At 39.5% G+C, this 15,856-nt stretch overlaps 1 protein-coding gene across 22 annotated transcripts in view; it reads right to left on the reverse strand.

Annotated features, from left to right (window-relative positions):
• ARPP21 (cAMP regulated phosphoprotein 21) overlaps positions 1-15,856 on the reverse strand; it is a 154,032-nt gene that overhangs the window by 94,812 nt on the left and 43,364 nt on the right. For all 22 annotated transcript variants that reach the window (XM_047741205.1, XM_047741282.1, XM_047741265.1 and 19 more), the window contains exons 3-9: positions 15,429-15,595; positions 14,359-14,400; positions 13,501-13,587; positions 9,359-9,503; positions 7,795-7,873; positions 7,085-7,144; positions 6,217-6,357 (exon numbers count right to left, since the gene is read on the reverse strand). In XM_047741205.1, coding sequence (XP_047597161.1) covers positions 6,217-6,357; positions 7,085-7,144; positions 7,795-7,873; positions 9,359-9,503; positions 13,501-13,587; positions 14,359-14,400; positions 15,429-15,557 — 683 coding nt within the window. In that variant the 5' untranslated portion in view covers positions 15,558-15,595. The remainder of the gene's footprint in view (positions 1-6,216; positions 6,358-7,084; positions 7,145-7,794; positions 7,874-9,358; positions 9,504-13,500; positions 13,588-14,358; positions 14,401-15,428; positions 15,596-15,856) is intronic.

The following is a 15,856-nucleotide window of genomic DNA, read 5'->3' on the forward strand; positions in this document are numbered from 1 at the left end:
ATACAGAGTTCGACCAATGTTAACAAATCAGTCTTACTTTGAGCCTGAGTATTGATTAAAGGACTAGGTTGTCTGTTCAGTAAATAAAGCTTCACAGTTTTGCTGAGAACAATGTGATTCTTAGGTTTCTGATCTTTGGCTTCGAGTCAGATGCTTTTCAAGTCTATTCCTACAAAATGTGCAGAGTAAATTTACCATGTTTAGAAATAACAAGATGCCAACCAACCACTCATAGATTTCCAAGAGGCACTTAAATGAACTGATGCCTGATCTTCTTCAGAGGGTCGTTAAGCAAGAAGCAGTATCGGGATGCTGCTGGGTTTACTTACGGTGCCATTCACACGCCCCACCAAAGGAAAAGAAATAGAATCCTTGTGGGAGGGAAAACTTGGGGTTTTAGTTAGATAGTTCGTTAGTTAGTTTTGTTCTCAATACCCTGGATCATCTGCAGGGAGTGAAATGCTCATGAGTCAAAAATGCATGATTCCCATTTTAAACCTTAGGCTCTTCAGCAAACTGAGCAGAACAGGCGTCCATTGTGGCTCTAATCCCCCTCTCCGTGTCTGCTGCTGGGCAGCTGGAAGGTCCCACAGTCCTACCTCTTAGTGCAAAACTTATCCGTCACTCCAGGGATTCCCAACAAAGTCAACTAGGTTCAACTGCCTTCACCAAAGAGAAACTTACCATTCTTGTGATTTACCAAATAGCTAGCTCAGTTAATGATCCTTTCTGGAACAAAGAAACAAGCAAACTATGGTCATCACTACTGAGGTCCACACTGCTCAGGAATCCAAGCACTGTGGTCTCTTAAGGTATAGGCCCAAATATCCACCTTTGGGTCACTATTCTTGTTTCATGGTTTCTGAGGCCTGGGAGCTCTCTCTCCCAGGGGAGATGTCATTTCCTTCTTTGCTCTGCACTCCACCAAGAGTAGGGGATTTGAGGCAATGACAGTGGGCGGATGCCAAAGTCAAAAGAAAAATTATTCAAAAGATGACAACCTTCTAACATGACAATTATCTGGGACTAGTTAAACAGTTACTCTGACACATGCAAAGATATTCAGATACACATGGGACTCTATTTGCCTATGACTGATCTTGGCCCTTTGGAAAACACTAATGCAAAGAGATGGTTTCAAGCCTCTAGATGATACAACCTGAGCATATATCCTTTCTCTAAGACAGAGAAAGGCAGACAAAGGTGGAAAGAAAAATCATCTAATAAAAGAATAATGGGCTGTTTTGGGCTAAACACCTAGGAAAATAAGCAAAAGACAAAGTGGAGATCAGAAAGACAGACAAAGAGAAGGGCAAAGCTTCTTATATAAAAATAGATTCATATATTTGTAATATTTAAATATTTTTTATAAAATCATTGCTCATATTTTTAGCCTCAGTCCTTTAAAAAAAAAAAAAGACAACAGTCTAGAGGGTAAGTACATTTTAAATATCCCTTGCAGTACCAAATAACACAACCCCTTCCCGGATTCCCAAGGGGCTCATTTGGCACTACCAACTAATCGGACAGTTCACAAAGAATTCCAACAGAAGAAAACTTAAAGGTGTTACAGAGTGAAATATATTTCTGGCAACACTGGGGGGAAGGAGGGAAAAACTAAAGGTGATAGAACATAACAGGGTAGGTGTCAGCTCAAAAACTGCCTTTTGTCATTTCAGCAAAAGGCAGTGATTCTAATGAGGGGTGTCCCCAGCTATTCGGACCCAATTTGTGGACCAATAGGTGTGCTGGGAGGCTCCAGCTGACACAGAGTGTTCTTACCCGGGCTAGCTCGGAGAACCAGCAAGGTTGTGGTGCCTGAGGATCAGGTGACTTCCTTGTCAACTCTCTACAGTACCCAGGTTTGCTCAGAGGAAGCCTCCTTCCTGGAATGTCTCCCACAGGAGCAGAGCTGGCATTTCCTACTCCCTCTGGACCACTGTATCCTTTAGCCCCACCCAATGTGCTTGTAGCTCTGGCATGAAACTACGGATTTGGACCCCTGGCTTGCCTGTAGCAGTAATTTCCTAATAACACAATAGGTAGGTTTACATCCTACACTGACATTATTGATAAATGTAGCTTTTTCATTTTTAGGGGAAAAAAGATTGGAGTAGAGTAAAGCAAGGCAGAAATTGAATTGAAATCCTCCCCCTACCAAAGATCACATCTTGGGGTAGTGATAAACACAGAGAATGCAGGAAGATCTATCAAATTGTGGGAAGTATACATTATTTACCAATACCATGAAGTTCATCTTCAAAAATATCTCCCCTTCCCCACTGGGCCCACTCGTTGCTCCTTATCAGACAGCAAAAGACTTCAAAGAGGTGGAATTCCCAACCAATCCAGGGAACCTTGTTGAGGAGCTTGCTCAAGATGTTTTGGGTATTTTTGCTCTTAGAGAGTTAGGTTATTTAAGAAAATTGTTCTTGGCATTTAACAAACTGACTTGGATCCCAGCCATGCTAATCATTGCTTCTCTCTAAACCCAAAATGGAACCTGAGTATGTGCCTCATTCTCTGCTTTTGTAAAATCAGGCTCTAATTACTTAGGTTGTAAATATGTTTTCAGGAGTAAATGAAATAATATACATGAAATAAGAGGTAAAGTATCCAGTGCAATGAATAATAAGTAGGTAACATTCTTGTATCACTTAAGTAATTGAAAAGTCAGTCCTTGAACAAATTTTTTTCCATCATGAAGGACACATATATTTTATCTAAGGATATTAGAGAAGATACTAGAGGAAAGTAAATTATACACACACAAATACCATCCTCACAGGGTATTGTCATGAGTAAATGTTTGAACCTCATGTGAAACTATTCTCTCTCAGGCCAGAACTTAATATTCTCAAGTCACATTGTATAATTACTTGAACTGTTTATAATCTAGAAAAGCAAGGATTCTGGGAAATAAATTCCGGCCATTTTGTTGCTGAGAGACATCCACATCAGAGAATGAATGTCACTGAAGAAGAAAACTTAAAAATTATATTAAAACAGGCTTTCTCTCTGTCAGCCCTTCAGTTCATTTTTGTGAAGGACAGTTCATTTTGTGGAGGACACTCCAGCTGCATTTTTCCGCATTTCTCACAGCTATGGTGCCATTTAAGATATGCACCTTCATGCCTTTGCACTAAAGTAGCATCAAACTCTATCCCCCGCAAAGGTAGTTCCAAAACACAAAAGCTATGAGGAGCCATCTGAGGACTTCCCACCTCCGCCTCCCTCCTTCATATAAATGGAAACATTTCCATGTAATAATATATCTATTATAATATATCTATTACTGTTGTCCCCATGGCCATCACATGCCAACTGCTGAGAGCGCAACTCTTGAAATTTTCGGAGAGCCATTGAGAATGAAGACACCCAAGACCTAAACAACATGTTCTGAACAGAATGTTCCATTTCAAACTTCAAATCCAAAAGGACATGGTCACAAACTTTTAACTTGTAAAATGCTCTTAAACGTACAACTTTCTACTGAACAACCATGCTCCTTTGCTAAGACTGCCAACAGTGATTCATGTTCTGAGAGTGTTAACAGCCACTCCAATGGTCAGAAAGGTGGCTGGGACAGAACAGCAGGGCTTGACAGCTCTGGGTTGAACATTAGTAAGCTCAACTCTTCCGGAAATGCCTCAAAAGTCTATGATCTATAGTCATTTGCCTCTTTGTTTAGGCGTGGCCTCACTCACGGAGCAGGGCAGAGGGTGTGTGCAAGGACAGGCATGAGGAAGAGACTGAGCCAGTCCAGGCCCTCCCATTGTAGCAACTACACTGGAAGTGTTCTCTGCACGTGCCCTCTCTAGCTCTTCCGGAAGGCATAAACAGGAAGCGTCTATTTATTTATTTATTTATTTGAAGATTTTATTTATTTATTTATTTGACAGAGAGATCACAAGCAGGCAGAGAGGCAGGCAGAGAGAGGAGGAAGCAGGCTCCCTGCTGAGCAGAGAGCCCGATGTGGGACTCGATCCCAGGACTCTGAGATCATGACCTGAGCCGAAGGCAGTGGCTTAACCCACTGAGCCACCCAGGCGCCCAGGAAGCGTCTATTTAAAACTGGTTATTTGGAAACGAAAAACAAAAAAACAAAAAAAGCTAGTGTTCTCCTGGAAGTGAAGTCTAATAACAGGATAATATGATACCTGTTAGCCAGAAAATGAAAATTTTAAGGGATAGATTATATCCTTCAGCAGTATTTGGAAACTTGCAAGAATCCCACAAGTTCAAACAAGAGCTGCTCAATAGAACTTTCTGGAACAATGGCAATATTCTATGTATGTTCTGTCTCATATGAGCACTTGAAATGTGGCTCACCTGACCAAGGAACTGAATTTTGAAGCTTAAATCTTATTTAAATTTAATTAATTTAAGCCAAAATGTAAATAGTAATACACGGCTAGTGGCTACTATCCTGGACATTGAAAATTTAGAACCATCACTCAAAGTTTCCCGAGCATCTTTACACGGTGCTTGATTTTCTCAAAAACCGCTCTACCCAGAAACAGGTATCAAACATGTGCGCGAATACTGTGACCATGTGATCGCAAAATTAATGTGAATTAAAAATCAATGCACTATCTCTACCAGTTGAGCCTATATCAAACAACATGGTTGATCTATGCGCTTTTTGATGTCTGTTATGGCCTAAAGAGTAAAAGAGGAGAAAAACAAATGAGAAAAGAAATTGTCCATTGCTGGTCTATTTTGCAATCAGTGTGTCCCTGCACTTACAGTATCTGTAAGTCATAAGAGAAACCAGAATGCAAAATGAAAACCAACAATAGCAACAGGGAGGAATGCTTGATGGAGAGGGGACATAGAAAGGATTAAAAGACAGTGACCTTTCATTCCTGTGACAGTTGAAAATAGGAAGTACATGTGCCAGCAATCAGATAAAGTGGAATGCTGATAAATTTTAAAACGTATTTTTGCCAGCACAGTAGAATGCATCCATGGAACCCAATAATTCCGAAGCTTCGAGGGCCCTTAAATATCATCCACTTCAAACTCTCCTGCAGATAAATAAATAATTGGAAGCCCAGAGAAGCGGAGAGCTCAGTGTCCCTGAGATGATAGCCCAGCTCCATGCCAGATATCTCAGTCTGTGTTCTCTCCACTACAACCTTCGCTGTGGTTTTGGTGAACACAGACTGAGCCTTGAATAGAGAAAGGGCTTCATCTCTAGCCCTACTTGTCCAGCCTCAACTGCAAGCTGGTGAGCAGAAAATAAAGGGTTTGAAACACACTGCTCTGCTAGACACCAATGTTCCATTCACTAGCATAGCAGTCCTAAAACCCATGCAATTTACACAACTGACCAAGACCACTATGGAAAAAGAAATTACAATGCACAAATGTTTTAAAGGAATGCTTTGCATTGGGACAGTTTTTCAGTTTAGCATGTATTTGCTATAAAAGTGGTTTGCACTATGATCAAGGCATATGTGCCTTTAAAAGAGCCAGGTCCAAATTTCCAAAGCAAATGACCTCTCATTTGCTTTTGGTGACTCATCAGGACGTGAAAAGATACTAAGATAGAAGCAAACAATCATTTTAAGGAGCAAAAACAAATAAACATCTTCTTTTTAGAGCTAGAACTTAGATATCTAACTCAAAATTCTCCTTTTACAGGTAAAACAACAACAACAAAACAAAACCGAAAAAGCAGATTTTAACTGACTTGTTTCAAGTCACACAGAGATTAAGTAAAAGAATTGGGACTTAAGGACCAGGATTTCTGTCTCTGGGTGCAGAGCTCTTTGTTATTCTAGAAACCACAGTAAGACAGAGCTCTACAAATCAGAAAAAGAAAAGAAAAGGATAATTATCCTGTATATGTCATTGCTGTTTTCAGATGTCTGTTTTTTTAATTTGAGTTATACTTTGACATAAAATGTCCCATGCTTTTTTCTGTAATCACCTACAGTATTGATGGAGGAAAGAAAATTATGTAGCTAGAAAATTAAGGAGCTATGTAAGAGATCCAGGAATAAACCCACTTTACGGCCCAGATTTTATAAACTTTCCCGGTCTTCAGATAATCTTCTGCAGATAAATGCCACACACAGCTGATAAGTGCAAGAGATAAATAACACTGCACATTTTAAATGTCATGTACTTTGAATTTTATAACATGCTCTCATAAATGAATCCATAAGAGAAAAAGAAAATGCTAAAGAAATACGGTGATGGGCTTACATTCTTGTGTTGCTGGTCTTGTTGATGATAACAGATTTCCCTGTTTGATCCACATTGTGATCCAGCCCAAAGTAAGCCGCCACCCGATGGACAAGCATCCTCTGATAGGATGACATCTGAGGGAACTTTTTATAATGATTACTGGAAAGGAATACAAGAAACAGTGCAATCAGCATTTGCGTTTCTGGCCTGTAGGACCGTCTATAGGTATGTACACAAACCCATTCCTTTGTCATCCAAACCATGAAGCTTATCTCATCTGTGCCATCACAAGTCATGTCCTCATTTCTAGACAATTTTCCACTTATGATGGATTTATCGATTAAGCTACACTAAGTATCTTTGTTTCCCAGTTGCACATTTCTCACAGCAAAGAGAACTTAATGTCTGTTGGAGAATATCCTGTTGTAGTCCATGATACCTTATCAACGGAGCTAGGCTCGGGACAAATGATATGACATAGTATGTGACTGCAGATGTCTATCTAGAGATATGTCATTATACGGTTTACACTGAAAGCAGCATAATTATGACCAGGCATAACTGACTGCAGCCAGCTGGAGCCCATTAAAAAACTATAATAAAAATGAAAAGGGTTGCTTCTTGTCACAGCTACTCTATGCTAATCAGCGGCCCCCTGTTTATAGCCATTTTGTCAGGAATTTAACAAGCAGGAGCACACATGGTCCAAGCAACAATTCCCATCAATATATAGCTTCTAATCCTAATAGCGTCTCCATTTAACAAATTGGCAAACATATTAAATAATGTTTTATCTATCCCTAAATCTTTCCAGAATGAATAATTAAACCCAAATACCAAACTAAGTCACATCGTATAAATTAATCAGCACTGCAGTATAACATACTTGTTGTCACCAATGAAATCAATAATTTCCTGCTCCATTTTCAAGAGTATCATCCTGTCCCTGCAAAATAAATGTTAAAATGAAAAGGGTTGAGGCACTTGCCACCCCCAAAGACCTAAAGAGTTCATTTGCACGCCTGAAAAAGATTGATTAAGTGTATGTGATGAAACATCTTTACCTAACTCTTCTTTAGAGGATGCTGTCCATATGCACGTGGTTTCTTTCTACTGAAGATTACTTCTCATCTCATTTATTAAGTATTTTGTAACGTTGAAATTTCTGCAGTTTTAATGTTAATTAAGATACATAGGTGTCAAGCTCATCAGAAATATCGAATGCATTGTTTATTTTAAATTAATAGGAAACTGGAGCAAAGTCAAGCCCCAGTAAATAGAGAACTGCAGTAGAGAATGATCGGTTTATTTGACATTGACTCTCATTCTCTATCTTTCTCCCCTTAATCAGTATCTCTTTGTGACCAGGAAACCAAGCCCTGCAAACTGTAATTTATTCATCGGGTGACTACCCAGGAACTAAGACTATCTATACACAGTAAACATGCAAACTACTATATATACGTAAGAGATAGTTTAAGATATTAGAAAAGGTGCCTTCAATGTACAACTCTATACTTAGACGTGCTTGGACTCATGACTTTGCAATATTCTACTTGACTCTTCTAAAAATACGAGGTTTATTTAATAATTTACCTGGAATTATTCTTTAAAGTGTTAATCAGAAACTCATGCAAGTCTATGCCAGTAGAATCCGTGTACTCTTGGCTGCAATCTGAAACAGATAGCAGGAGGGGATGGTCAGGAATGCAGGTGGGGAAGTAGGGTGGAAAAGGTTTCCCGCTTGCTGGGTAAATTTTAGGTGAAGCTATTGGCATGAAGGTACACGTTTCAAAAATAGCAAATTGGCAGTGTAACACCAGAATGAAAACCAGATTCGAGATGGAGGAACCCAGTAGATCCTGAATGTGGAAAGATCCAGCTGTCACAGAAGGGGATGTGGGCATGGTCGGGTAGGAGGTGGGTGGGGTGGAATGTCACGTGTCCATGCCCTGCTGTCAATCAGCAAGGCCGGGCCTCCACATGACAGGTCCTACCAACCCACAGAGAGAGCTCTCAAGAGTTTGAGATTCCAGGAAACCCTTTTTCTCTTAAAACAGAGAAGGCAAAAAATGAAAGTTCTGTGACAAGACTGTCTAAATATTCATCAGTACAAAACACAGGAGGGCACTAAACATTTCCGAGTCTTTCACATCTTCTGATGCTGGCTAAAGCTTAATTTCTAAAGCCATCTTAGGAATCTGTACTTCTTTACTCCCGTCACACCTTGGGTTTTAGACATTCAGTAGCAGAGATAATCATTATAAGCAGATAACATGGTTACAGAGCATAATATAAGCAGTCATCATTCCCCAGCTGATCGGATGCCCTGTTCTTTCTCAAATATTTAAAAAAAAATGTCTACTGCAATGCTATTTATTCATAGTATTCCTCCTTTCAACTTAACTTAGTTTTGTTTTAACACTTGTTACCTTTTTTTTTTCTTTTGGTTTTATTTTTGTACAACTGTACAATTGTACAATTGTATGTATGGCCACAAGTGGAAAAGTCTGGACTACGGGCTTCGGGTTTTAGAAGATATAGCTTCTTTTTTTCCCCTTGGAAAAATTTTATTGGAGTAGAAGTGTATATTTTTCAGGTGAGACATGATGTGGTGGTTCTGTGGGTTGTGGAGACCAAATCCGTTTGTGGCAGATACAATGTTAATCACATACTCCATTGACACTGATGTATATACATCTGGGCTTTGAGGACGACATCACTTATCAGCTGTGAATTGCTAATCTACTGTCTGTCTTTTAAGAGAAACATGGAAGTTAAGATATAAAACTGGGTATCATTACTGTTCATCAGCCCAAGTTAATGGGACTAATAAACCTGAATTAAAAGCAGATTTATACTCAGTCGTTTGTACAAATTTATCATTGAAAACTGAAGACCCGAATGAAAATCCAAAGAGACTAGTGATCCTAAAATTAACCTTTCTGGATACACAAATAATGACAGCATGAACAGAAAGGAAATAGAGTTAACATCATTTACACACACACACACACACACACACACACACACACACATACACATATAGAAGTATATGCAGAGTTTGGTGTCAGGTGAATATGTGTGTAAATCTAGGATGTACTGTGTGACTATTTATCTGTCCAAATTCAGTAAGTTAAGGAAACATGTTTACATTCACCTTTTGATAACATTCTGATCTTGGGTTTTTCAGAGGTTTTATCTTTGTTTTTATCCTTTTCTTTTTCTCTTTCTGAGTCATCTTTCCTAGATTTATCATCCTCTTGCAGGCTGGGAAAACTGGAAAGCTGTAAATGAATTGATTCCTGTTGGGGAAAAAATATAATAATTTAGGGCCAGATTTAAGAATCTCTGTCTGGTTTCCATTTTGCATAGAGGTTATTAAGTACAGGAAAATGAAAGCCAGGAGCAGATTTTTTTTTTCTTAAATGGTTAAAAAAAAAAAAAATTAAACCTGTCAGAAAAATAATTGCCCTTTAAGGTGAATTAAACCTCAGAAGTCAATGGGAGGTCATGAGAAACATCTAGTACTAAAACTTGGCTTCATGAATATTAACATTAAGTAAGTTACTTTCCACTAGATCATACCTCTTATTTTCTCTACAGGTTTATTTTTAAACACTTAGGAAACATTTCCTTATCAGTAAGTTTGCGTCACAGCCACTGCCATGTCTCAAAAAAAGAAAAAAAAAAAGCCTTCTGAGTTCTTTTCTATAATTCCTTATAAGGAGAAATCTGCACAAACATAGACAGACAGGTATTACGAATCATAATTACAGATAGAACAGACATAAAGGCCTTAATAGCCAGTTTACAATAAAAAGTCTGTTTTAGAACCACATCAACAATAATTTCTATTATTAAGAGAAACCAAGCTATCTAAATGCAGGAATCCCAGGTATGGATGATTATCACACCTTGTTCACAAACTCCATCAGTAAGTCATCATAATGTATGGTTAGAATCAGCACTGTCTTTCAGAAAGCAAAACTATATTTCCGATCAATTCCATATAAATATTTAATATTATTTTAATTTTTTATCAGGCAATTCTTTCCAAAATGTAAAATTGTCTTGAACTGATGCTTTGGTTCGCTACTGACTATTTACAGTATTGGCACTGGATCCATTTTTGTATTTATTTATGTTGCACTGGAGATAGATTATTTTGTTTTAATTCACATATCAGCCATGTGGTTGACAGTATGTTCACTGTTTTGAAGAAGAATGAACCAAATCGTATTTTTAAAGAAGTTTTATGAAAAAAACCTATGCTATGATTAAAAACTATGACAAATGAACCGACGTTAAGCCATTAAGACTGCTTTCTCTTATGTAAGAGATCATTTGATGGGAAAGCTTTTTTCTACTAGTGACATTAAAATTTATGATGTTAAAAAAAATTCCCAATGACTAATAGTGTTTCTCACTAAAAACTCAACTAAGTCTCCTATACATGTGACTAAAGCAATGCCTGAACATCCCTCCTCAAATATGGCCATCCTAGGATTTTTAGGGTTCTTGGTAAACATGGCTAATCTAACAAGCATCACACAGGTCCCCAGAAACCAAGTTCGTTTTTTAGGAGGGGCTCCGTTGTGAACTCCAGGCTGGAATAAAAAGGCACCAGGGCTGGAAAGACATATGATAGAAAGGACAAGATAAAGCATGTTCTCATGACAAATATTTATCCTTGCCAGATTTCCTGACATCCACGTGTTTATGCTGGGGACGCACTTACGCAAAATATGTAAAACGGTGTAACTTGACTATAGGTTCTTTGGTCATGTGATTTGGGACAGAAATGTCTTTAGTCTGCAAAGGTTCGGGCAGACTCTAAGGTTTTGATTTTTTTCTGCTTTTGCTAAGGAGACCGCTGCAGCATTTCTGGTTCAGAGAATACAGTTGGGGGGGGGGGTGGGTAGGAGAATCAATTCAGCAGTTGATGAGGAGGGGAAACTGAGGGCACCAGCCCATCGGAGTGGTCTCATTGCTTCTTCAAAACCTCTTGCATCACCCAGCCTCTGTCAGTTTGAATCTACAATCAAAGAGGCTTGCAGCAGAAATATAAGAGCAGAGGCTAAAAGACATCTTCCACCAGAAAAAAAAAAAAAAAAGTACAAACTCACGCCGTGTGTGGACATTTACTATTCTCAGAAAAATACCTATCTTTTCTATACATAAATATACATTATGGTGCTGAAAGAACACACAAAAGTGCTATAGAGTTGGTAAAAAACAATCTGTTATTTTTTAATTTTTTTATTGATATGCTCAATAATAAAATACAAGTGTTAATAAATACATTGGTACAGGATAAGTTTATACCCAACAACAATAAAAGAATGATTCAAGTCACAGTAGTACACTGGTAGGTAAATAGTATAACATTAGAAAAGCAAAACTCCTTTAACTGAAGGACAGACTGAACCATCACCTATGGGTCTGAGATCAAGTAATACAGGTAGCAAGAGTTTTTCCCACACAGGAAAATGAAGGCAGTTTTCAAATACTGTGAATATACAAATATTACGGAAGCAATACAATCCATATACTGTATCCTTCTGCCAGGGTTCTCTGGGATTCAGTTCCCACATTTGTAAGTGCCCGTGGTACCTAATGAAGGCATTGCATATATGCTCAAAGGTCTGCTTCTTTATTCTCTAACAAGTCGCATGCCCACTCGCTAATACGTGTGCCTGGGTATTTTCTATCGGCCGCCTGGTCCCACCACCCCTCAGCCAGTCCAAAGAGAGGAGCGCAAGTTCTAATCCTCTCCTACACAGCTAGTCTTGGTCACTGAGCGTGAAAGCAGCAGGAACAAAGCACCAACTGCATCTTATTTCTCTGCACCAATTGTATGGAGAAACTACTTAGGTCCAGGACGGGCACTATGATACAGATGACCTCTTAAAAAATTTCCTCCTGGTACCTTGTCAAATGGGATGAAAAGCAGATTAAGTCTATAAAGGCTGTCCTCCTCTGCCTGGTATTAGGAGTGGGGGACACCTGGGGCATGACTTCTCCCAGAGTCTGTCATTCCGCAGAGTTAACATATATCCTGTATAGTACATTATAAGCCATCAATCAACATTTAATAATACAAGCCATGAGAGTCGCATTAGTCCCCCTTTTCCATCTCCATTAAAAATAGAAGCACAAATAAAATGCTGAAGAAAAGCCACACATTTCTCAGAGCCCAAGGAAAATAAAGCTTGTGTATGAAACATAGTGATGGATAGAGAAAGATAGCCTGTCCATGCCTTACGACATGAGTGGCACGATAAGAAAATGAAGCTAGGGAAAAAAAAATACTCATAGGACAAAATCTATAAGGTATTTATTTTTGGTCCTTTTAAAGAAAGTGCTCTCAATGCTCTCTGCCTCCATGAGGAGAATTTAGAGTATTTCAATTAAAGTAAAAAGAGGAAAGCAAACAAGCCCAAACAAAATAATATCTTGATCAATTTTCTCTCCCCTGGGCTCAGATAAATCATTTTACTTTTGTCTTGACTTCTCTCAGCCTCTGATAAAATAAGGAAAATTTCAGCGGCTAGACTATTTTTATAAAAGTGAATACAATGCCTAAAAGGCAAACAAAAATAAATATGATATGAAGTCCCCAGTTGGTCACGGGAGGATTTTGTCAGAATTTGGATTTTTCAGACCCTAGTAGTCTTGCTGAGAGCAAAAATAAGTGGAAGGATCCACAGCGATATATAATAATATTAAATTCATATAAATTGAATAATATGAAATTCACCATCACCTCAGATTCATTTCTGGACAATTTTTCAGTATTCAGAATCTCGACCAAAGGCCATAAAGATAAGTCTGCAAAGCTCAATGCACCTTATTCACTACTTCCAAAGTTTCGTTAAGAGCCAAGAGTTGTGTTTCTTATAGGCAAGTGCATTTTGGGGAAGTGAGAGCTAAGAATCTCCAATAAGGAAGGAGACGGGGTACTTAGAACTATATTTGGTTCAGTCTTAGCAAGAGAGAGCCTTTGAGGAAATGCAGCACTACTGTGCTCACTTTTTAAGTTTTTTATCTAAATTCTTTTGAATTCCTTTCCATTTGCAGTTTTCAGAGAGTCTGGAAAAAAACAAACGTAATACTCTGTGACAAACTGTTAAGCTAGTTTAGGACGTCTCGTAAGCAGGGGATGAAGCCAAAAAACTACGTCTTTCTTTGCTTATTTTTTTTTCTCCCCCAAAACACTGTATAATGCCGGATTTCTACTCATGCACACAAAGACAGATCCCATTCATGCAGTTAAGGAAAATGACAGGGGGTATATACCTGATCCTGAAGACTTTCACCTCCTGGTCTGGCGGATTCTTCACAGACAGCAAGACTGCGAGTCAGTTTACCTTTTCCTGCTCCTGACTGGGGAGGGGAAAGAAAAGGCAATGCAAGGAAAATAAAGACAACAAACAGAAAACATTCTCTGGCTGTCAACTCCTCTCCACCTGCCCAGGACATTCCCAAACCCGGATCCCTCCTAGAAGAGAACTTCACATTGGCTGTTCAGTGCTGTCTCTCTACACTGGCTCCAAGATTCAGAGCCCTGCGTGGGTGGGGATGCAGGCAGAGGAGAGTGTGAATGCGTGGACTTAAGGGGCACTTTGAGCAAACTCTGCCCATCCCGTCAGAAACGTACAAAGAAGGAATTGCTGCCATTTTCTGAAAATGTAAGGAGAAAAAGATGACACAAATTAATTTCTACCAAAACTGAGTTTGGGAGGGATCTGATTGAAAAGATGTTTAGGATGAGGAAAGGGACCTAAACACCAGCATCTGTTTACTTCAAGGGAGAAATCAACTGGCGAGACTAACACATCTACCCCAGATTTTATTTAAAATGAAAGCAAGACAAGCGGCTACTCATTTTGTAAAGCACCGTCAAATCTGCAGTTCTGAAAACAGGATCAGGTACATAAATTTGCGGCTATGTGAACCCTAACTGCTCTAGCCGAAAAACATACAGAGCGAGAAAGACAAGACGTGTCAACAAGACCCCATTAAAAGGGGACAGGGCCAGTAGAGCCAAGATCCACACGGGACCCTTTGAATTGGTGACAAACCTTTTAACCCCAATGGGAAGTATGCTACTGATATCCATGTTAGCAGATCAATGTGGAATCTCCAGAACCCTACCTTGGATTTTCTTCTTTCTTGATTCTGAGCTGCCAGCCGCCTCTGTATGTTAGAAAGAAAGCAAAACAAACAAACAAACAAACAAACAAACAAACAGTAAACCAACAACCAGGAGGGAGAGGGTGAAAGAGAGAGAGAGGAAGTGTCACTAGAGTCCAGAAATCAATAGAAACAAGAAGGTATTACAACCACTGGGGAAAAGTTCCCCTTCCCTCGCTCCCCCAAACTTTTGACCTTCTAACTCTTAGCTCCTTTTCCTTATAGCAGCTATGGGGGAAGGGGGGAGGCAGGGAAGTTGACCTTGAAGGCTTTCGGCCATTATGTGGTTATCTGCCTTTGTTCACTGGAATATAAAAAGAGTTAACGCTTTTGTAGTTTGGTTCAAAGAAAATCAATACAGGCTATTTGCAAGTACAGTTTGTTTTCCCTCTCCCAAATCTCTTGCTCTCATAAATCATGGTGTATTTAATCATATCACCTTTTTGGTACCATCAATCTCCCCCAATTCCCTCCCTTGCCCTTCTCTGGGGTTTTCTCTGTCTCTGTCTCTCTTTCTCTCTCTCTTTCTGGCTGTGAATTCTAGGGCTTAGGTCTGTTCTAATATGAATTGAACCTTTGCCTGCCCTCAGAGGTCCACAGAGCTCAGGTCTTTGATTTTTCTTTGTCTGTCCTGAGCTGGGTCTTCAGCTTTCCCTGGAATAGCAAATCCATTTTTAAAACTCAGCTAGCCTAAAGCTGCCTCTGGGAGAAAACCTTCACAAGCTCCTTGAGGTGGTCTGGAAATCACTCTGGAGATGCTGTGCACAAATTCAGTCATTAAACATGATCTCTGGTGATTTTGTTCATCTCCAAGGGATTTTAGAGCCTCTTTTGGTCAGGAAAAAAAGTGATTAAGAATTAGAAAAGGAGAGGAGTGGCTTTATGGATTTCCTATTCATTTACTAGTCAAACTCTTAAATGGGGGGAAAAAAGAAAGAAAGAAAACCAACGTTCAAAGTATTCTGCATATGAAAGAGAGGAACAGTGCCCACGGTGCAAGCTAGGGCAGCGGACAAGCTTTCCAAGCTCACCTGCAGTTCCAGCTTCTCCTCTTCATCCAGACTCTCCGATTTCACAATCCCGTTCTCTGGAGTGGCCGATTCTTGCTCCGTCCCGCCCTCCTCCACTACTGCCTGACTCAGGTCTCCTGGCTCAGACATTCTCCCAGACGCAAATTAAAATAACAAGGTGTGATGCCCTGCAAGGTTAAGAAGTCAGAACGTAAAGTCAGTGCACGGTGAAGCACTTCCAATTATTCTCACGGTATTTCATTTCTCCCTTTGTATTCAAATTCAAACGAGCAACTCTGGCATCTCTGCCAATTTTACAGGAAAGGCGAATAAGAAAGCCAGATCAAATCCCGAACGGGAGGCAAACGCATGAGGCAGAATCAGTTGCCTCATCCACACCCCCTCCGCACCCATACACGCACTCTCGCCAATACACCTTGCCATCGAAA

The sequence above is a fragment of the Lutra lutra genome, chromosome 1, assembly GCF_902655055.1.
Source record: "Lutra lutra chromosome 1, mLutLut1.2, whole genome shotgun sequence".
In the NCBI taxonomy this organism is placed as follows: domain Eukaryota; kingdom Metazoa; phylum Chordata; class Mammalia; order Carnivora; family Mustelidae; genus Lutra; species Lutra lutra.